Below are 21,923 nucleotides of genomic sequence, written 5' to 3'. Positions count from 1 at the left end.
CTACCCCTGCCCCCATCTCACTACATCTCCACAACAGCCTAGCTCGCCCAGAATTTACCCTAGGACAGCAAACATGAGTTTTTCCCGCAGTCCTAGCCTTCTGGAGGCCACTGCCCAGTTCTCCCGACAAAGGGACAAGGGCAGCCCAAAATCAGGTGTTGAGCAACTTATCAAGGCCAGCAAGTCCAGGGCCCGGGCCCCCAGCCTATGGCACCCCTCATTCCAACTGGCCTTCACCCAACCCTGTACCACACAAATCTCTATAGAGGAGTGACTCTCAGCCTCCTCTTCTGTGACCGACGGGTGACACCTGCTGTGTCGGCAGTCAGGGAAACCCTAGCTGGGTGCCTGGGACTCTACCCGCCTTAAAAGACCTTTTCAGGAGAACCTTCAATTTGACCTAATTTATACACATTCCTGGGCTTTAAACTCCTGCACCAGTAATACTTCTGGCAACAGCCCTCCCCGTGGCACAAGCCTGGACAGAACACACAGGAGAGGCTGGGGCAGCAGGTTTCAAAAACTCACTTTATTCCAATGTGAAATGAAGACGTGATGGTTTAAAAACAAGAAAAAGTTCTTGATCAGCGGTGGGGAGGCTTCGCTTGCTAGCTCACACCCACTGCCTTTGAAACAAGGGATGTGGACAGACCATACCCAGAAGCAGCTCCCCACAAAGCCCCGGGCAGAGGCCCCAGCCCGGGAACAGGTCCCTCAAGCCCACCAGGGTGGGGTGCTCCCCCCTCCCCCATCAGGGCTCCGACAGCAGGCACAGAGGAAGCGGGAGAGGGAGCAGGTGGGGCTTGCGGGAGCCACCGCCTTCCACAGACACCCCCCACCCCGCCCCAGAGCTCCTCTCTGTAGGAGGTGCTTGTGTGACAAGGACCACGTAGGGAGCTGGGCTCCACCACCAAGTGGCAATCACTTCTGTATCTAGTCAATTCCCCACCAGGATCCAGGACTCAGCCCTGGCTCCCCCGGTCCCTCCCTCCGCCTACCCCAGCCCCACTGTGCCCATGGTGCCCACTGTGCGTCTGGCAGCTCAGGTTACAAGGGGGAGGATACATTCAGACAAAGCCCCCCGGGGTGGGCCCCAGCTGGGAGGCAGGGAGCGGGACAGGCGACAGGCGTCTGTCTGGGCAACCACCGCCGCGCGCCCGCCCTCCCCACGCCCGCGAGCGCAAGCGCAAGGCCCGGCCCAGTAGCCACCACCTTGCCGCGGAGCTAAAGTGCACCCCCACCCTCCGGCCCTGCCGCAGAGCTCTGGCTCCCCACCCTAGGACACAGGAAAGCTCCCCTTTTTGGCGTCAAACCTGGACTTGAGGCCAAGTTGGGCCGAGGGGCAGCGGCGGCACATGCAGCAGCCGTGACGTCAAACATATGAGCGACCTGAGAAATCTCATCTTCACGCCATCCACTCGGAACCAACGTGGGGCTATGTACAGGTTAGGAAGGACGGACCGACACACTCACAGGCACGGACACACTCGCACACACCTGCTGGGGGGGGGGCCCGAGGGGGCACTGGCCCCCCAACTGGGAACGGATGCCCACACACTCCATCCACGTGTCTTCAATTAGGCCTCTGCATCGTATATTCATTGAACCAGTGCAAAAACGTCTTTGGGGAAGGGGCAGGCAGGCCAGGGTCCCAGGAGGATGCTTGGGGGTGGGGTTGGGGTTGGAAACATGGAAGAAGAGGGACCTGTTTCCTCTCCCGATCTGCAGGGCATGCCCCCCTTCTCCTGGAGTCTGGATCACTGGGCAACGGGGCAGCCGGCTGACTGTCCATCTGTCTCTCCCTTTCTACCCCTGCAAGCTTGGGGAGGAAGGGTCCTTGGCGGCCCGGGGCTGGGAGGCTGAGTTCTCTGCGGCCCCTGCTGGCTCAGGCTCAGTGGCCATGGGTTCCTCAGCCTTCTCCCTGTTTCTGCTGGCCTCCTGGAGCTGCTGCCGCCGCGCCACCTCGGCTTTCAGATTCTCCAAGTCTTTTTGGCTGAGTAAAGGACAGGGGCGAAAGGCAGGTGTCAGAGCAAGCCTGGGCCCTCTGTCACCTTACTGGCCCTGGTTACACCTACACCCGGGGCAAAACCAGGCTCGTTCTTTGTCTGGAGAGACACGTGCGGAACAAGTGCTTCCCTCCCCAAAGCCAGAGGCTTCTAAGCGCTCAAAGTACGAGCTCCGCGCATGTGGCACGGCCTCCCGTTAAGGGCTGGCTCTGCCTCAGCCTCCACCTCCAGCTCACGCACACAGCAAGTGCCAGCGGGGCAGGCGCACGACCCCCGGCGGCACGCCGAGCCGTCCTAGCCCCTGGCCGGCCACGCCGCGTCCCCCAGTGCGTCCCCCAGTGCGTCCCCCAGCGGCGGCAAGGAGGCAGGGCCCGGCTGGGGGGGCGATGCCCGCGTGGGGGCAGGAGGCCCGAGGACGTAGACAGTTGCTCTCGAGGCGCGGACAGGGAAAGACTGCCGGGGCACAGCAAGCGTGGGGTAGATGCAGCCCTGGCCGTGCTCTGCCACAATTGTGTGCAAATAAAAAGGGAAAAAAGGAAAAAAAAAAGAAAGATCACAGACATGTGTCTGCTCAACTACGCAGACTATTTCCTGGACGATTCACAGGGCGCTTCTTACCACTGGCTGTACTTCTCAATTCCGAGCCACGACAGTGAATTATTTATTTTGAAAAGCAAAACACTAAAGCCAACTTCCACGCGGGTGCGGAGTGCACTCGGAGGGGGGCCTCACCTGAGAGGAATGAAGAGGATGCCGTTGATGACGTTGAGCTGTTCCAGGACGCTGGCCATGCTGGGGGCTGTGAGCTGAGGGGCGGCAGGGCAGGTGAGGCACGAGCGGCGCCGGGAGGCCGGGCCACGGGCGCCCGCGGGGGGGGCGGTGACACCCACCTTGAGGGGCGGGATGTTGGCGCTGGAGCCGTTGCGGTAGATCTCGTTCATGGTGCGCTGCAGGGCCACGGCCTGCTGGGTCAGGCACTTGAGGTACTCGGAGCTCTCCTTGGTCTTCTCGTGGTCCTCGCCCAGCTACGGGGGTGGGGGTGGGGTAGGGCACAGGCAGGAAGGGATCAGCACTGCCACAGCCCACGGGCCCAACGCCACCTCCCCAGCCCCTGCCGCGGCCCACCTGGGTCTTATAGATGGTGTAGCCTTCCTTCTCGTGCTGCAGGGCTGACCGGAACTCGGCTTTGCTCTCGTAGACCCGGGCCACAAGGTGGTGGCTGCAAGGAGGTGTGCAGGGCACAGAGGGACAGGCGTGGGCGGGGGCATGATGGGGGCGCGCAGACCACTCTAGATTCGGCTCTGGAATCCACCCGAGGGGAACAAACAAGCCCAGGACTCGGAGAAGAGACGAAGTTGAGAGAAAATTCCTCAGGAGTCAGATGGAAGCCAGGATGCTGGATCCCATGTCCACCCTCTATCCCAAGTTGCCTCCTGGGACCTCGTCACCGTGGCCCTGGGTGCCCCCTGCCCCTAAGCCAGCACGGCCTCACCTGAGGGCCACCTTGAGGGATTTGGGCCCGTGGTACTTGGTGCTGACAGCCAGCGCGTTCTCCAGGAAGCGCAGTGATAGGTCATACTCCATCACTCCGTGCAGCACCAGCCCGATGTTGTTCTGGGGAGAGCGGGAGGGCCTGGGTCAGTCCTGCTTCCCCAGGACTGAGGCTCGCCCCGCCACAACCCCCGCTGGTCCCCCGGCACTCACATCCAGCAGGGCCATCTCGGGGTGGTCCTCCCCGAACACGAGCAGGGTGAGGTAGCGGGCGCGGTACAGCAGGCTCAGGGCCGTGGACAGCTGGCTGCTGGCGAAGCAGTACAGGGCCAGGTGCATCTGCGGGGGCAGCCGTGTCAGGCCCGGTGGCCATGCCCTCCCCCCCGCAGGCCCCGCCCCGACCGGCTGCTCACATATTCCTGGATGGTGTTGGGGTGCTCGATGCCCATCACTCGCTCGCTCATCAGCACTGCCTTCTGTTGGTTACTCAGGGCCTGGGAGAGGTGGGGAATCGTCATCCCAGGGTGGGGAGCTCCCCACATCGAGTCTGCCTGGCCCCCAAGCAGCCCCCAAGCGACTCAGCCTCCTCAGCAGAAAAGTGTTCAAAACTCAGTTCTGAGCATGGAAGGCCATGCCCCACTCTGAGGCCTTTTTAAATAGCTTGTCTTGAGCCTTTTGCTCCTGACAAAATCTGTGCAAACATCTATACAAATTTAACATTAGACTAAAAATAAAGCAATAAAAAAAAAAAAAAGACACACACAAACAAAAGAAAAACTCTACGGTTGAGGAGTGGGGGCGTACAGTGCACCTGCCCCATGAAGCAGCCTCTTGAAGTCCCAGGCCAACAAGGCCAAGGATCGCTTAGCGATGCTCCGAGCAGCTTCACACCTCTCACAAGGCCCCAGGTCTAATGACTCTGAGAACCCACCCTCCCCACTGTCCCTGTGAAGGGAGGTCCTGTCAGCACGCTGTCCACAAGCATGGCGGCTCTCCCGACATCACTCCAGAGCTGCAGAGCAGGGGAAGAAAGCCCAGGCAGTCTCCCTGGTCTCTGCCTGTTCCTCCCGGGGGGGGGGGGGCCCAGGGAGAGCAGCACCCTCGGCCCCACAGACGGGGCGCACTTTCCCAGGCCTGGACCTCTGCTGCCTGTGGCAATGGGGTGAGAACACAGCCCTGGCTCCCTCGCTAGCCATCCCCCAGTGCCAGGCCAGGCGCCAAGGCCTCCGCTGACAGCCCAGAGGGTGCTCCAGGCCCACCTCGGCGTAGTCGCCCATAATGTAGTGGAGACGAGCAAGGAGGCGCAAGCAGGCGCAGATCTCCACGTGCATGGCTCCGTACACGTTGTTAAACAGGTTCAGGGCCTCATTGATGAGCTCACAGCCCTCCTTCAGGAAGCCTGCAGGGCACCCCCAAGGGTGGCAAGGTCAGGGCTGGGCCAGGGGAGCCCCCTCCCCCCGGCCACACCTGGTCACGCACCCTGCTGTACTTTGGCCTGCCCACTCTGGAAGAAGTGGAAGGCGTCCGAGGCCTTTGGGTTGACGTGCTTGACCACGGGGAAGATATTGAGCACGTCCTCCTCGGTGAACGCGGGCTTGTGGCGGCTGTCGAAGCTGTACTCCTTCAGCAGGATCTGGGGGCACAGCCCAAGCGCCACAGGTGGCCTCAACCCCAAGCTCACATGGCCGGCACCTGCCAGCCTACCACCCCATGTCGAGAGAAAGCCCCCTGCCCCCACCCTGGTGGCCCTGCAGGAGCCTATAGGAGCAAAGGCGTGGGACGGACCCCCCCCCGAGGCACCCACCTGGATTCCGGTTTTCAGGGAGATTTCCCGCAGCAGCGTGATCTTCTGCAGGCCATACATCTCCACGGCCTGGTCCGCGGTCTCGCTGGGGGAGAGGCGGCCATGTGGGCCTGGGCAGCCCAGCCCGTCTCGGCCCCTTGTCCACAGCTGCCTCCCCACCTGAGTACCAAGTACTCACCAGCCAGGACCCAGACCAACAGCCCCCACCCCCACTCCAGGAGCAAGCAGCCCTCCACTGCTCCCTTCCTCCTCTCCTAGCCCACCCACTGCAACCACAGGCCCTGGCCCCCAGTGGCCCTCGTGCTGAGTGCCCAGCGTCCCCGCGGTGTTGCTCACGCACCACTCAAGGCTGAAGTCGAAGTAGTTCTTGGCCTCCTGGCAGATGTTCTTCCAGAGCTCCTGGGGGGTCATGACAGCCCAGGCCGTGTTATCTGCCGCCCCCAGGGGCCGGTTTCTCCTCCTCCTGTTCCTCTTCTTGGAGATCAGCTCATCGGCGGGCAGGTGGGCCACGGGGTTGGGATAGGAGCTCAGGAAGCAGTTCAGAAAGTGGCTGATGGCAGCTGAGAGGCCCGAGAGCTCCACTCCCTGCAGGGAGTTTTGGACTCATGTTGTAAGGGCCCTCAGGCCCCAGCCCAGGGCTCTTCCCCTGCCTCCCCCTGCCCCGCTGTACCTGTAAGTATGTCTTGAAGATGTGCTTGGCAGAGCGGGTGATGAGCTCTCCGATGCCAATTTTCTGCAAGGGTTCAGAGAAGGGAGTCTGGGTCCCGCCCCAGGCCTCCACTCAGCCCCCCTGCTGCACAGCCTGCCACCCCGAGCACCACTCACATAGATGTGGTCCAGCTGTTCTCGGGCCGGGCTCCGGAGGACCAGGTCCAGCACCTTGCCCAGGTAGCGCATGTTGATGCCCCGCTGACGCATCACCTCAGCCAGCGTGGCCCCGTCCATGGGCAGCACCGCGTGGTCGATACAGTCCTTCACCTGTGGGCTGCAGCAGGTCAGGCCCCCCCAGCCTGGACCCTCTGCCTCCTCCCACCCTGCGTCTTCCTGGCGGGGAGCTCATGCTGTCCTGAGGTCCTGAGGGAAGGAGGGCACTGAGACCCAAGCTCCCAGTTGGGAAGAGGGAAGAAGGCAAAGCAGCAGCCAGGACACAGGAGAAATGTATCCCCCAGCCTTTTGCACAAGCAACAGAAAAATGGGAGAGCAGTCACCCTGTGACTGCCAGGCCCACCCCATAGAGCTGCAGGGGTGAGGGCTCCCCTCTGAGCATGCAGGACAGAGCAGAGGTGACCACTTGGGGGCCACAGCTTTGCCAAGCCTGGAAGGTTTGTGCCAAGCCTCAGAGAGGTCAGGCAGGGGGCCCGGGCAGCTGGCACGGAACACTTGGCTCCAAGATCTGAGACAAGCATGCTACCTGGCCACAGGGCTACCTTACTAGGGAGCAAGCTCCCCATCATCCAAGGAGCCTATGTACAAGGCTTGTGAGGCCAAGAAGATAGGACCCTCCCCACCTTTTTTCCAGATGCCCCGTCCCCCGTCACCCTCCCTTAAGCTGTCCTGTCACACGGGGGCTCAGAGGCCCAGACCCCCAGCTGCCAGCTCCTGTGAAAGGCACAATAGAGCAGACTCTGTGCCTGATGCCTCCCTTGGCCTCTCTGGGTCAGCTGCCCTATCCGTACGATGGTGGCAAGCACTCTGGCCCGCCGCCCTCACAGATCAGCAGGTCTAAGGTTCCACAGCTTCCAGAACTGGATGGATGAGGCACCAGGGCCTTTAACAGCATGCCCTGTGCAGCCCCCTCCCCCACCCGGGCACCTCCCTCACCAAGCCAGGGATCTGGCAGGAGAGCAGGAAGGCAGCGGCATCTTTCAGCAGCTGCTTCTGGTCCCGAACTTCCTCCTGGCAGGACTCTGGGAAGCGAACCCCTGTGGGAAGAACAGCAGAGGCCTGAGCGAGGCAGAAGAGAGGAGGGTGGGGGAGACAGATACCAGCACCCACCAGCACCAAGGGCCCCAAGATGGCCCGGGTGGTCCTCCACCCGCCCTGACGCAGGGCTTGCCTGGTGAGAAGATATCAGGGTTGAAGCGAACGTCAAAGGCTGTGCTGCTGATGGAGCCAACTGCCTTGCATGCGTTGCGGATCACCTCCCGGCTCCGAGGGTCTGCTGTGGAGACACGGCTGGCTGGGAGGCAGCCTCCCCCCGCCGCGACCAGCACTACCAGGCGCTACCGGGAGCCTCCCCTAGCTCCACGCAGACACACCTGCTGGCCTCCCTCCGGCTGGCTCAAGCACCCGCCACCCCCCGGCCTCAGCCAGCACCAGCTGCCGGGACAGAAGTGGGGCTCGGCCCTCCCCGCATCCACAGCAGCCCCACCTGTCCCGTCGTCTGAGGCGATGGTCTCCGCTAGCTCCTTCACCTTGGCCAGGCCGCTAGCACTGCCACCTTCCTCCTCACTTCCTGCCTCGGGTCCCGGAGGGTCTTCAGGCTTAGATTCTGAGGACGGGGAGTCACCGTTTTCCAGCGAGGTGGGGTTCTCCATCCTGCTGGCCTTCTGCTGCATGAGCTGCAGGGCAGCAAGCTTCATGAAGAGGAGGTACCTAAAACACAGCAGACCGGGCAGAGCAGGAGATGGGAAAGAGCTCTCCGGAAGCCTCACTGGCTGGCCGGCAGGGACCCGTGCCAGGCCCCCGACTCCTGGCCTGTGCCACCCCAGCAGCTCCAACGGGCAGCAGCAGGTCACCACCCAAACCGAGCTCTTCCCAACTGGAGGGCGACAGCTGGGTGAGAGTGGGGGAGAAGCCAGGGGCTCCGTGCAGGCCAGGCTTACACGGGAGAGGGAGCCTCACCGGCATTTTGAGCAGATTGGTTGCGGTGTGGGACATTTGATGTGGCTGACTCCTGAGCACTAAATGCCAGCAGTGATGACAGCCCCCGGCACTGGGGCATTTAAAAACACTTTAGCAGGGGCGCCTTGGTGGCTCAGTCAGTTGGGCGTCCACCTTCGGCTCAGGTCATGATCCCGGGGTCCTGGGATCGAGCGCCGCATCGGGCTCCCTGCTCAGCGGGGAGTCTGCTTCTCCCTCTCCCTGCTGCTCCCCCTGCTTGTGCTCTCGATCACTCTGTCTCTCTCAAATAAATAAATACAAAATCTTAAAAAACAACAACAAAAAACCACCTTTAGCGGATTTCCACATGCCCCCTTAGAGGAACAGCGCCACCTCTGAGAGCCCTGGTCTAGCTGGTTTGCTGGCTCTCCACCAACAGAAAGCTCCTGGACGTCCACGTTGCGGAGCCCGATGTCACGGTAGGGGGGCCGGGGGTGTAATGACCGTGGCCAGAGTGGGCTGCTCGTCACTTTCCCGAGCCTATCCCGTCAAGGAGCAGGCCCCAGGACCGCCTGCCAGCTGGGCGCCCACCCAAGCCTCACCTGTGCTCCACGAAGGCGTCCACCAGCTCCTGGCGCAGACAGCAGAGCTTGTGCCGGTGGGCACGGGGGAAGCCGGCGCGGCTGCACTCCTCAGGCAGCCCCTCGCCGGGCACGGGCAGGAAATTGAGGTCGGGGGGGAAGGTGCGCAGCAGGTCGAGGATGTAGTGGCGCCCGTCGTTGCCGATGATGCCCTTGCACTCCACGGAGGAGCAGAGTTCCACCTCCTCGTCACGGTCGTTGAGCACCCGGTGCCTCAGGATCTTGAGAGGCCGGCTGGTACGTTCCAGAAGCTCCAGGTAGCGAGGGTGAGACATCACGGTCTTGCCGAAGTCAATGGAGCCGTAAATGACGCTCTGCTCCTGGTCCCGCTCCAGGATGCCTGGGATGATGGACTGGGCCGTGACGCGGTAACCCCGGTAATCCACCACCACCGTGCCCAGCGTGTACAGCCCCTCCACGTCGACGGCGTTGTACGTGCGCACACCGTTCAGGTCATTGGTGGGTGCCACGTAGGCCGCCACGTCCCCACCGAAGTCCTTGTAGTGATCACGAACGTCAAAGCCCAGGCTAAAGAAGATGTTGTTCCAGATGAACATCTGCATCTTGGTCTCCTCACTGGGGTTGATGGCCATCACATTGCCATCGATGACCGCCATGGCACCCCGCGTGGCCGCGGCCGTGAAGTCACTGTGCACCTGTGGGGCGGTCGAGACCAGAAGGGTGAGAAAGGCCCCATCCCCGGGAGCTGCAGGTTTCGGCCCGCCTGGCCAAGCTCACCCAGACAGTGCGGGCAAGTAGATGGCCCCGGGGCCACAGGGGGAGTCTGACATCGGCTTCCTCACTTAGAAAAAGGCAAGAAACCCATTTTTTGAAAAAAACGTTAACTTATGCTGAGACACAGAGCTCAGGGATTAACAAGGAGGGAAAGGACTAGAGCAGGTCTTGGATCCACCCATTATGTGCCAGGTGAACTTGGCCAGGTCCCCTCTCAGACCTGTTTTCCCCGCCAATAAAACAGTGACAATCAAAGTATCAACCTTTACGAGGTGTCCAAAAAGTTCCAGATGGTGCCTGTAGGACACCTGACAGAGGCGCTGGCCAAGTCAGTATCAAAACAGTGCCATCTTAGGTTTACCATTATCATCTCTAGGCAGGAAGATTATAGGAGATTAAAAACGGCTCTTCTGAAAGCATTATTTTTCCTCCTCTCTCTAGGTAGTATCACATGTGCCCAGGCGAGGTCCCAGTGGCAGACAGTGGTGGGTGGGAAGGCGGGAGAAACCTGTCACGCAGCCCACAATGGAGGAGGTCCCCCTACCCTCCGCCCAGCCCCTAGCCTCCCAAGTCTCAGAGAGGTCACAAAACGGAGCTGGGATAGTCTGCCCGGAGGCGAGAAGCCAGCCAGTGCCCTGCAGGGTACCCTGACCGGCCCTCTTGGCAGGTAGCAAGCAGGCCTGAGGCTGCCAGTCAGGCAGAAGGAGCTGTAGGCACCTTGAATATAGCTCTTTCTCGAAGCAGCCGCTCAGGCAGGTTCTTGCGGGGCAGTTCCCTTGTCGTCTGCAGCTCCTCGTTCCAGTCCCGGGTCTGCAAAGTGACCAAGGAGGGAGATGCCAGATCAGCCCAGGCCCCAAGACCTGCTCTGGGTAGCCCCTCCCTCCGCCTGCCTGTGGACAGCCTCACACACTCCCAGGTGAACCAGACAGACAAGCAGATAAAGTTTCCAGGAGGCGCACAGAACCCAGCCTGGCACCCACCCAGGGCGGGGGAGAGAGGGGTCCAGGGAGGGCGGGGCCAGGCTGCAGGCACCTGTCCAGGAATGTGCTCCTCATAGCCCAGCCTGGAGGTGTAAGCATCCTCCGCACGCACACAGTCCATGGCATGCTCTGCCTGGGGGGCTGTCCAGCTGTACACCTGGAACGGGGTGGCAATCCTCTCGAAGGGGTGACGCTGGACCCTGTGGCAGCGACAGGGGGAAATGGGGAAGACGGCCAAGCTCAGAGCCCCGGCCTAGCCCCCTTCTCTGACACCCGCACCAGCGCTCGTGCCTCCCAGCCCGGAGACCCTGCCCCCGCAGAGTCTAACAGAAGCAAATGGGCACCTCTTCTAGGACTGCTGTCTTGGAGTCAGTCTAGCAGCTCCCTAAGGTGAGGCTCCGGGGTGCTGGGGGCTGAGGGCATAGGGCTTCTGAGGGAAGACGCAGCCCCACCCCCTCGCGGGGTGGGAGACAAGGAGCAGAGACAGGGCAAAGGCGCTACCTTTTCTTCTGCAGCACAGCAAAGTTTTTTTTGAAGGTGGGGCTGATCTGGTTGAGCAGCTCCACCAGGGAATGGCTGAGGAAGCGGGGACTGGCAGGCTTGGGGTTGAAGTGATATGCTGTGGACCTGTGGGGAGAGGGTGGTCACTGCACAGGGCACCCCAAGTAGCCGCCCAGAGACCTGGGTGGGCTCACACAGGGACTTACTGGTTCAGGTAAAAGCCCCGCGTGGACGCCGTGATGCTGACTTGCCGGTCCTCGGCTGTGATCACAAACAGGTACATGAGGTCCCCGTGCATCTTGCGGTTCCCAGGGGGCGGGTTCCAGCCACTCATGGTGAGCACTTTTAGGCACTGCAGGGGCTGCAAGAATGGCCAAGTATGAGCGGGGGCTAGGCCTCTGGGTGTGGTGCACCGCCCCCCTCCCTGCCCCGCCCCACCAGCGGCCTGCTCCCTGTCTGTTCTGGGTATACTACCTTCCAGTCACGGTTCTGGGGCTGCAGGGGACACAATGGTCGCTCCCGGCTCCCTGGAAGGATGTACTCAGGTGGGGTGCAGTCAATGGGGTCCATCTCCAAGCCTTTCTTCCGCTTCCCGCTGTCTGAGGGACCCGAGGCTGGTGGTCAGTACAGGGCCACCCAGGGGCAAATTGGCCCCAGCATGGAGGCCTCCAGCCCTGCCCCCTCCTGGTGGCAAGGCCTGGCCCCTAGCCCCTTCACCAGCCCCTGGCCAATTTGCCCCTGGACCCTCTGCCCAACCCCCAGCCCCAATGCCTCCCGCACCTCCCAGGTCGCCATCAGTAAAGACGCTCAGGAAGGACAAGGAGTTGCAGTCAACCCCGTTGAAGGCATCGGATGGGTCAAGGCTCTTGAGCAGGTCCCGGACATGGCGCACGTGGATGCGGGCCTCACGGACTGTGTACGGTTCTGTCAGGAGGGCGAGGGGCAGCACGTGAGCCGGGCCCGCCCCCCCCACTGCACCAATCTGCCCAGCACAGAGAAGTCGGCCATCCGGCTACCATGGTAGTATTGATTTTCACATTTTAGGCCTCCACTTACAGATTCCATTATGAGCACATAAGCTGGATTCAACACACACACCCCCTTCTGTTAGGCAAGGATCCTTGTTTGCAAAGAACCTTCAGCCAAAGGGCACAAAAAATGCTTCCTGAAGCACACAGGCCTCGGGGAGCCCACAAAAGCCCCCTGCTCTCAAAGGTGTCCCACGTGGGAAGGCCCAAGGAGTGGCAGGGCCCCTACACCGCAGCCTCAATCCTGCTCTCCCAGGGCGGCCCTTGCTCGGGCGTGGCCTGAGAACTTCCCCATAACTACAACACTACCCCCCAATATATGCTTCGTGAATTTTAATGGGGGCTCTTTTGAGGGAGAAGAGAGACTTCATCATCAAGTAAGTTTGGGCATGCTTGCATTACCCTTTCCACATTTGCTTTTAACAAGCTCACATTGCCCGGAACCTCTGAGCTATCTCTCTCCCCTGGGGACCCAAGGTCACGGAAGCTTTTATTTTACAAGCAAACCAGCCTCGCCACACCAGCCGACTGCTGCCAACTGGGCCTGACTGCTCTACTTGAGAGCTGTGAAACTTAATTTCTTTATGAGATTTAACTTCTCTCCCTCTTTTTTTTATTCTAAGCTGTAACCGTTTCATTTTTTTTTTTTTAAGATTTTATTTACTTTGAGAGAGAGAACAAGCAAAGGGAGGGGCAGAGGGAGAAGCAGACTTCCCACCAAGCAGACAGCCCGATGGGGGGCTGGATCCCAGGATCCTGAGATCATGACCTGAGCTGAAGGCACACGCTTAACGACTGAGCCCCGAGATTTAACTTTTCTTTCTATAGAATTTGGGCTGATTTCAAGCCCTTGGTACCGTTTTTTAAGATTGTATTTATCTGATGAGAGAGAGAGAGAGAGAGAGAGAGAGCGTGAGCACATACACATGCACACCCAGGCGCCTGTTTTTTGTTTTTGTTTGAAAGTGAACACGCAAGTGTTGAGTTGGGGGGAGGGAAGGAAGGGCACAGGGAGAGGGAGAGAGAATCTCAAGCAGGCTCCATGCCCGGTGTGGAGCCCGATGCAGGGCTCAACTCACAGCCCCGAAATCACGACCTGAGCTGAAATCAAGAGTCAGATGCTTAACTGACTGAGTCACCCAGGCGCCCCAGTTGGTAGTTTTTTTAAAAACAAAACAAAACAAAAAAACATGACTTTGATATTTAACCTATAATGTTGGAGAATACACATGTGAAGGCCTGAGGAGCAGATCTGGGCTCCAATCCTGCCTTCACAAGTTCAGTACTGTTCCGAGCCTCCACACACCCATCTGTGACACTGAGATACCAGCCAGGGTGGGTGGAGTGCCACCCGGCCCCACCTCTGTGTGCCCTCCCTTGGCAGGCTGCCCAACTTCTGGACAAACCTTCCACCACGCGTAGCACCGAGCCCTCCTGCAGCCCCTCGACACTGCGCAGCTCTGAGAAATGGTCCAACATGTTGCCATCCAGGTGCAGCGAGAAGCACGTGCGGTGACATGTGTCTTCACGGTCCATCAGAACCTGGTGGATCTCCTGTACCATCTCCTGGGGGGACACCTACCAAGGAAAAGGCCCCAAACACCGTGCTGAGGACATACTGCCTTCCCTACAGTCCAAGGCTAGGACGAGCAACAGCCAGGCCCTAATGGGCTCATGCTCTGGTCCCCAGCAACCCTCTCCTCCATCTCACCTGTAAGGAAAAGGGCTCAATCCCGGGTGCCAGGATCTTCACAGAAAAGCCTGTGTCCTGAATGACAATGACTTCCTGTCCAGTCGTCTCCTCTCCCGGCTCGGCCTCATCCAGACCATTTTCCCGGGACAGCTCAGCAGCCCTTTCCTCCTTCTTTAGGCCCTCTGGACAGTCCCCATTCAGTAGCATGACTGACGGCAGCTCTGCAGCTAACAAGGAAGGAGCTGAGGTAAGTGGGGCCACCTGCCTCACCCACTTGGGTGGACATGTGCGCCACATAATGGCGTCTGCTGCACTTCCTCCCGAGACTCAGCCCTACCCCAGACCCACAGTCCCACTCGCACTGGGCACACAACTTCCCTCAACCCTGGCCACCTGGAGACCACTGCCTCCTCCCCACCACACCCCGGGCCTTCCCTTCCGTCGGCTCCTCAGTCTCCCAGTCTGGCTTCCATCTGGGCACGCCGCCCAAATCCCTCTCCCCAGAGTCACCCCAAGGCCCAAGCCCAACTGTTCTCTGGCCCCAAGGTGTGTGACTTCTCAGCAGCACCCATCACTGCTCACTTTCTCCTGCCCTTCCCTGTAGCCACTGATCCCTTGTCCCTTGCTCTCCAGCTCCACCCCCCCCTTCCAGCAGCCCAGGCTGTGGGTGTCCCAAGCCCCAGCCTCTCAAACGCCCTCCCGTCACGCAGCTAACCTGGCCAACCTAGGCCTTGCTCAAGCTTTTCAACATGTAGCCATCCTTTAGGCATCACCCAAGTCTCATCTTGTTGACACGGAATTCACTTGCCTCCACAAGCTGGCCTCTGCTCTGTAAATGCCCCCCCCGCCCGTCACCCAGCCTAATCTCCAAACTGGTCATGGAACCCAGTCTCTGCAGCCACGGCCCCGGATAGGCCATTTTCCCTATTTCAAGAGCACCACTTAGAACCCACTGTTCACAAGATCCAAGTTTCTTAGGCCAACACTCTCAAGCACCAGCCTGAAGCCCATCTCAGCTCCTACCAGCTCTCCCTGTCAATGTCTCAGGTACACAAACTACTAGGAAGCCTGAGAACAGGCTCCACATCTTCCCTCCCACGTCTGTGCTTTCGTGCAGTTCATGCTGCCCTCAATATACCACTGCATCGGGCAAACATACCCATGCGTCAAGGCCCAGGTGAAATAAGCGCCCCCCCATTTATTTATTTATTTAGAGCAAAAGCAAGGGAGGGGGAGAGGGAGAGAGAATCTCAAGCAGATTTCCATGCTCAGCACTCAAGAGCCCGACGCAGGGCTGGAATCTCACGACCCTGAGATCATGACCAGAGCCGAAATCAAGACTCGGACGCTTAACCGACTGAGCCACCCAGGCACCCCTAAACCCCCTTCTCTAAAGCCTGCCCAAATGACCCCTGACAACAGAATCACTGCATCCTCATTGTCCCCCAGAGACATGGTGACCACCTCCCAGAGCACTGTTTTGTCATTCCGGGGGGCTGTTCACACTAGCAGTTGTATCTTCTTCCTTCCATCTTTCTTGCATTCAACAGAAGTGCACTGAATTAATGAACTAATTACTGCACATGTGGAGTTAAGTCCAGTATTTGTGAACAGCACCCAATTCACATGCTGTGGGGAAAGAGAAATAAGCAGGTGACAACACCTTCCCTTTCTACCCAGGCACTAAGGGGAATAAAGAAGAGTCCCCTCCTTGCCCTGGGGAGCAAGGACCTCCTCACAATCACGCCAGCAAAACACAGGCCTGCCTGGATATCCACTTGGCCCATGGGCCTTTCCGCCCACGGTCAGGCCCCTTGCTTGTCTGAGAGGTCCAGACAGGTCAGCTCACCCAGCTCTGCTCCACACACCACCTCCTCTTCCCTGTTAGGAGTGAGATGCATTTCCCCCAGAACTCCGTGGGCCCTGCCCAGACCCACCAGAAATGTGGAGCCAGGGGCCTCAGGGAAGGAGATAAGCCCAGGACAGAAGGGCACGCCAGGGGCGGTGTGCACAGAAGCCACTCCCTCTTCCCTGTGTCCCCCCAGCTTAGTGATAAACAGGACCGCCAGGAGCTCAGATACAGTTCCCTCCAAATAAGGACGTATGAGGCCCAGAAAAGTTCAGAGCCTTGTCCAAGGTCAAGAGTGGACCCCAGATTCCCCATCAAGAGCCCCCACCGCCAGACCATCAAACTGCCCTCAATCTTGGCCACTATGGATCTCCAAGGACTGTTATCACTCTCGTCCCAGCACACCTCTCCAAACCTGAGGTGGGATTCCTGAGACCCACAAGGACACACGAGGACCTCTCTCTAGTGAGCCCGCAGCCCCAGCAGTGCGAGCCCAAGCTCCTAAAGTGAGCAGCCACCCCAAAGGGAGAACTCGGCTGACTCTATGAGGAAGCAGGCAGGAGGGTGGGGAGAAGGGTGGTGCTTGGTCAGCTTCCAAAAGGCAGCAAGAGGAATGGCAGATATGAGGAGGCGCTTCCCCTAACTCGGTCCTTGAAAAAGGCTTTGCTGTTGGAAGGCCCCTGGGATGAGGGCCCCCCCAAATATGGTGCAGCAGCGCTGAGGTCTAAGACCCCAAAAGTGAGAAGTTAGAAACGCGGACCCCGATGGGCAGCCCGTGCTCCCTGAGTCTGGGCCTGGAAGGATGGGAAGGAGGGCAGGGGAGACAAGGCAGAGTGGCTGCAGCTCCCTCCCGTCTTCCCCAGGCCGGGGAGCCTACCCAGAAGGTACCTCAGCACCAGGTTAGTCCCAGATGGTACCCAATCCCAATCCCCTATCAGATTTCAAAGGAATGTGGCCGGTTCCCAGGGGCCTCCATTGCCCCAGAATGGTGGCTCTGCCCTCCTCCTTCCTCTAAGGAACACTGAAGGTCTCCCTACCCCTGGATTAAAGCCAAGTGATCTCCCCAAAAGAGGATGGCCACCTGGCTCCCTGCCCCCACAGCCCACCTGGTGCAGTTGGAGGCTGCCCTCTCCTGGACTCTGGAGTCTCGGGACCACCATGGCAACGAAGCGGCCAGCTCTCCGGCTCAGGCTCGGGACTGCCTGAGTCCCCTGTTCCGGCCTCTGCCTCCACCCTCGCCCCCATGCAGCTGGTCAGCCCAGGGCTGGAGCTCTGGCTGGCTTCGGGTTTCAGTGGGGCCAGGCCTGCTGGAGCAGCCCTGGGAAGGGCACACTCCCCCTGCCTCTCATCCTGCTCAAGGTCGGCCAGAAGGACGGCTGTGGGCCAGGAGGCCCTAGTGGCTCCAGGACCCCAGGGGGAGCTGCTACCAGCACGCAGGCCCACCTCCCTGTACCCACCAAAAGGGGGGTCACTGCTGCCGAAGCCATTAGGGGAGGAGAACCCAGCGTTTGGGGTACCTGGGCCCCTCAGGACCGAGGGCCCTGGGGACTGGCTGGCCGGGGCAGGGCCCAGTAAGGGGGTTCTCTCCTCAGCCCTAACCCCAGTGGGGGTGGGCAGGATGGCTTCAGCCAGCTGCCAGCAACAGCTGCTGCAGACCCGGGCCCAAGCCATGAGGTGGCCGCCCGTCCAACCGTCCACCGTCCACCAGTCGCAGGCGCCGAGCACCCGGCCTCCTGGGTCAAGCGGCTGGCTGAGGCCGCTGGCTCATGCTGCCCCCTGCAGGTGACCCGGCAGCTCTCCTCTCCCTGACAGTCCCTGGTTCTGGTGGGAGGGGGGAGGGGCCCGCAGTCTCCCAGAGGACAACTGCACCCGCAGCCCCAGGCCTCCAGCTCCACCACGAAGCTGGCAGGCTCTATCTTCCCTTCCCAGCAGCCCCTGCGCTGCCAGGAGCAAACCAAGTCTCTCCCCCCGGGGAGAGCAGAGCTGGCAGCAAGAGGCCGAAGGCCGTTCGGTTGTGGAGAAGGAACATGCCCAGCCTCGCCAGGGCGCCTTCCCAGGGCCCCTGACTCGTTGCCAGGGCCCAGGCAGCACTGCTCCGGCATCCATGCAAACCAGACTGGGGGCGGGGAGCCAGGCTCCCTCCAGGACCCCCCCCCCAGTCCTGTCCCAGGCAGCCCTGACAGCCAGGCACGCAGCAGGCCCTCGGCCTCTCCTCAGCCCCCACCCAAGGGTTCCAGTCCACACACACTGACCAGATGGGAAGAAGGGCCAGACGCAGGCAGCGCTCCTCTTATCCTGCCCTCTTCTCAAACACACCCTCACCCTCTGGAAAAGGGGGCGGGGCACAGCAGCCCGGCAGTAACCTCTGAGTAGCAGCATCTACCGTCCATCTCCATTCTGGTTCCCAGAAAGCCTGCGCTCGCTCTAGGCCCATCCCACAGCAAGTCCCTCCATCAGCTCAACTGGCCCATCTCACTTGAGGAAACACAGGCCCCAGAAGCCAGTAAGCCAGCTGCCCCAGGACCCGGAGGAGACAGGCGGCCAAGCCACGTCAAGAAAAAACGAGGGGGGCGCCTGGGTGGCTCAGTCGTTGAGCATCTGCCTTCGGCTCAGGTCATGATCCCGGGGTCCTGGGATCGAGTCCCGCATCGGGATCCTTGCTCCGCGGGAAGCCTGCTTCTCCCTCTCCCACTCCCCCTGCTTGTGTTCCTTCTCTCGCTGTGTCTCTGTCAAATAAATAAATAAAAATAATAAATAATAAATAATATTAAAAAGAAAAAACCAGGTCTGTCAGGTGTCCAAACCCATGCCTCTGAGTGCCACTGCCCCAGGCTGCAGAACCCACTAGGCACACAGCATCTCTTCCTCCTCCAGGCCTCAGGCCTCAGGCCTGAGGCCAGGAGGCAGATCTATCTCCAATCATAGCGCCCTCCCAACCCTCTACACCTCTGGGCCAGCACCCCCTCTTCTCACATCCCGGGGGGAACCCCTAGGATCTGGGCTTGGGGAAGAAAGTGGTCCGCTGCAGGGGCTGGGAAGGGGTTGCCTAAACTGCACACTGCACACTGCACATACACACCCCCACTCTTCACTGGCTGGATTGGGATGAGGAGATAAAAGTGTACCCCTGGCCTGGGAGCAAAGAGACCCCATGGGCAGCAGAGAGGAGGAGTTAGAAAAGAAACTTAGGACATCCCAAGTGGCCTCTGTGTCTTCCCCGGCCTGGCATGGCCTCACTCAGAAGACTGTGCCAGGGCCAAGCCCCGCCCCAGTCAAGGCCTCAAAGCCCCGCCCCAGTCAAGGCCTCAAAGCCCCGCCCCAGTCAAGGCCTCGGCAGGTGAGGCTCCAGCAGAAGTTAAGGCCCCAAAAGACACATCACCCCTCCCAGGAATGCAGGGCTTCAGGGGAATGGGGTAGGGGCGGGCAGGGAGCCTATGGAAGACCCCAATGATACGGGCATCTGGTCCCCCCAGGCCAGAAACAGGTATGCAAGGTCTGAAGATAGTCCAGTGATCTTCAACTGGTCTACTCAGACCTCCCCACATTTAGAGCTTTAGGATTCTATCACGGAGCTCCCCTAAGCCCTCAAGCTCCTCCCCAGTCTGCCAGCTCCCTTTTCTGCTCTGGGCCTCAACTCCAAGGAGCCCTCCCCTAGGCAGAAGGAACTTGACACACCACTGTGAACTTGAAAAACCTGCCTGTTCTCTTAACCCTAAAGGTAGCTTTATTCCCAAGAAGGTAACTGACCCTTGCCCCCGACCCCCCCCCCCCGAAAGGCCTGGATTAGCGCCTCAAAGGGACTGAAGAACCTTCAAGAGCTGGGTCCTAAGGGTCAGGAGCCTGGATGAGAACCTACTCGGGGGTCTCCATTAAGGCCACCCTCCTTCTTTGAACAGATTCAGGCTGGCTGTAATTCAAAGCCTACTTATCTATACTAGCTTCCCAGAGACATAAGGAGCTAATGTCCCACCCGCTAGCATGCTCCCAGTTTCCCAAAAATGAACAGCTGAGCCCTTCCCCTGACCCAGGTTGCCCCCGACAGAGCCTCTCAGCACACAGCAGAGACAGGGCTTTACTCAAGCCCGCGGGTAAACCCTCCAACAGACTCTCCCCTCCTCACTCCCCATGTTCTCAATATAAACCCAAACCAACATGCCTGTCCCGGCTTCCTCTGGGGCAGGTAGGGGAAGCCTTGGCATGCTGGCCACAAGCTAGAAATCCAACCCCCCCCCAACACACACACACACACCAGCTCAAGCGCTGTGTGACCTTGGGCAAGTCACTTTCTCTCTTCATGTCTTTTTGCTAGAAGGGAAATCAGCCAGACCTGACTTCCTCTTATCTAGCCTGCCCCACTGATTCAGAGCCACATCAAGGGAAAGCCTGGCAGGTTGGAGTCATCAGTATCTGTTGTTCTGCCCAAACCTTGGCCTTATCTAGGCAATCAGCAAAGCTGCCACAGTACCTACCACCAACACAAGGTAACTCTGCTGTGACTGACTGGGTCAGAGAGCCTCCTCCTAAATACTGTTCCCATCCTGACTCACCAAAGCTGGAAAGGGAGATGAAGATGACAAGTCCATGCTGAGAAGGGGCGGGGGGAGTGGAAGACAGAGGTAGTTCTGCATTCCCACCACCAACCACGCCAGAGGGGGACCATAGCCCAGGCCTGGGACCCTGAGGATGATTTGGAGATGACAACTGAGGCTCTGGGAAAGGGCTTCCAGCCTTGAGGCTGGAATCTAAGAAATGAATAAGGAACAGAGGAAGCCCAGGAGAGAAAGATGAAGCAGGCACCACTGCCACATAGCCCCCACGGGGGAGAGTTGGGAGCTCCACTCCACACTGATGACCTTTGCCTTAAAAACAGCAACCCTGGGCTGATCCACTTTTCGCAATAAGGCGGGTTAATGATCAAGTTCTGGCACAAACACCTACTCCTGCCAAGGAATTTGGCTTTGCCCCCACACGCAGGCAGACCCCCTAGGTCTGCAGATCAGGCCAACACCCAACAGGGAAGAAATCAGAGCCTAAACACCTGGGGTTAAAGCACTGCCCCCGGGAATGAACCAGACAAGCCCCCTCAGAATACACACCCACAGCCAGATCGCACTCTTCCCCACAGACCATGCCTGGGAAGTCCCAGGTTGAGCCTTACTCGCAGGGCTGCAATCCTGTACACAAGCAACGCTTGAGATCCTGACGCGAAGGGCGCCAGACCGAGCAAGTGTCAGCGACCCCAGCCCGGAGGGTTACCCATGCCCGCGCGCGGAGGGGGTGGGGCCACCGATTCCACAGTCTGCGGCGGCGGCGCACCCCGAAACCGCGTGTGCGCGCACGTGTCCCCTCTACCGCTGTCCTCCCCGGGACCCCACGTGCGAAACCCAGGCCGCAGCCAGGGGCGACAGTGAAGGTGACCTTCAGGGCGGGGGCGGCCCGGTGAGATACAACCCGGCCCGGCGCGGAGGGAAGGCGGCGGTCCCTGCAAACCCCGAACCCGCCCGCCCACTCGGCCCGGTCCAGCCTCCCCGCCCGGCTGACCGCTGGCCCCGGCCCCGCTCACCGGCCGCGCCCGGCCGCCCCTTGCCACCGGCCTGCGAGCTGGGCTCCCGGGCGCCGTCGGCCGGAGCGGCCGCCGGCAACTCGTCCGTTTTGATGACCATGGCGGCGGGAGCGGGCGTCCGGCTCGACTGTCCGCGCCGCCCGCCGCGCCACTAACCCAAGTGCCCTGCGCGCCGCGGCCGCTGCGGGAAGGACGGAGTCACCGGCCCACGTGGTGCGCGCTGTAACCTTTGACCTCACCGCCGCTTCCCCTGCCCCGCCCTCGCGCCCGGCCTGGCCCACGGAAGCCCGCGAGGGACAAAATGCACCCAGCTCGTTGGCCGTCCACCAAAGGCGGTGACTTTCCCGAACGCCTTAAAGGGAACGCACTGTGACTCAGGGTACTGGGCGGCTTCTGGCCCCCTCGAGGGGCGGGGCTGCGGAGAGACGTCCTTGCGGTTCTTAGTCGGTCCCGCGGGCGTCCTGACCTTGGGTGGAGATTGTTCTAGGAGTGCCATTGCTCACCGTCCCTTCCCCCAATGACCCTCTGCTTCCTATTGCAAATCTGCCAAATGACCACGCGGTCTCTAATCTGCGGTGTCAGTGTGACCCACAGAACCCTCCTCACCAGGCTCAAAAGGGTGGAGCTGGGGTGGGGGGCGTCTAGCTTCTTGAGGAAGGGGTGCAGGGCAGCTAAAGGGGATGCAGTGTCAGAAATGGAGCCACCAAACTTTGCTGTGAGCTGCAACCTGCTCCTCCCACCAGTGGCCTCGACATCCCCCCCCCCCAAGATGGGTCCTTACTTCCAGGCTGGCACATTATCCCCATTTT

The 21,923-nt window shown here is 60.3% G+C and overlaps 1 protein-coding gene across 5 annotated transcripts; it reads right to left on the bottom strand.

The window, feature by feature from the left end:
* Window positions 1-509: 509 nt before the first annotated feature.
* CLUH (clustered mitochondria homolog) lies at window positions 510-21,326 on the bottom strand. 5 transcript variants are annotated; one of them, XM_025851324.2, is made up of 26 exons: window positions 21,115-21,326; window positions 13,721-13,929; window positions 13,416-13,587; window positions 11,762-11,905; window positions 11,456-11,580; window positions 11,188-11,342; window positions 10,982-11,107; window positions 10,533-10,680; window positions 10,218-10,310; window positions 8,727-9,421; window positions 7,673-7,896; window positions 7,358-7,462; window positions 7,123-7,223; window positions 6,127-6,279; window positions 5,972-6,034; window positions 5,642-5,886; window positions 5,302-5,386; window positions 4,977-5,130; window positions 4,757-4,896; window positions 3,911-3,991; window positions 3,711-3,836; window positions 3,499-3,620; window positions 3,132-3,225; window positions 2,897-3,031; window positions 2,739-2,812; window positions 510-1,993 (listed from the first exon to the last, which is right to left on the bottom strand). In XM_025851324.2, exons 1-26 carry the CDS (start codon window positions 21,212-21,214, stop codon window positions 1,807-1,809), a joined length of 4,056 nt encoding a protein of 1,351 aa, XP_025707109.1. In that variant the 5' UTR covers window positions 21,215-21,326; the 3' UTR covers window positions 510-1,806. The 5 variants fall into 5 exon arrangements, with proteins under 5 accessions (XP_025707109.1, XP_073735358.1, XP_073735357.1 ...); XM_073879257.1 differs by having other exon boundaries at window positions 7,358-7,459; window positions 13,721-13,923; XM_073879256.1 differs by lacking the exon at window positions 21,115-21,326 and adding an exon at window positions 16,658-16,825 and having other exon boundaries at window positions 7,358-7,459.
* Window positions 21,327-21,923: the final 597 nt, after the last annotated feature.

The sequence above is a fragment of the Callorhinus ursinus genome, unplaced genomic scaffold (assembly GCF_003265705.2).
Source record: "Callorhinus ursinus isolate GAN/ISIS: 27379988/994484 unplaced genomic scaffold, GSC_fseal_2.0 scaffold34, whole genome shotgun sequence".
Lineage (NCBI taxonomy): Eukaryota > Metazoa > Chordata > Mammalia > Carnivora > Otariidae > Callorhinus > Callorhinus ursinus.
The sequence above is the reverse complement of the archived record's forward strand: the minus strand, read 5'-3'. Positions and strand labels throughout refer to the sequence as shown.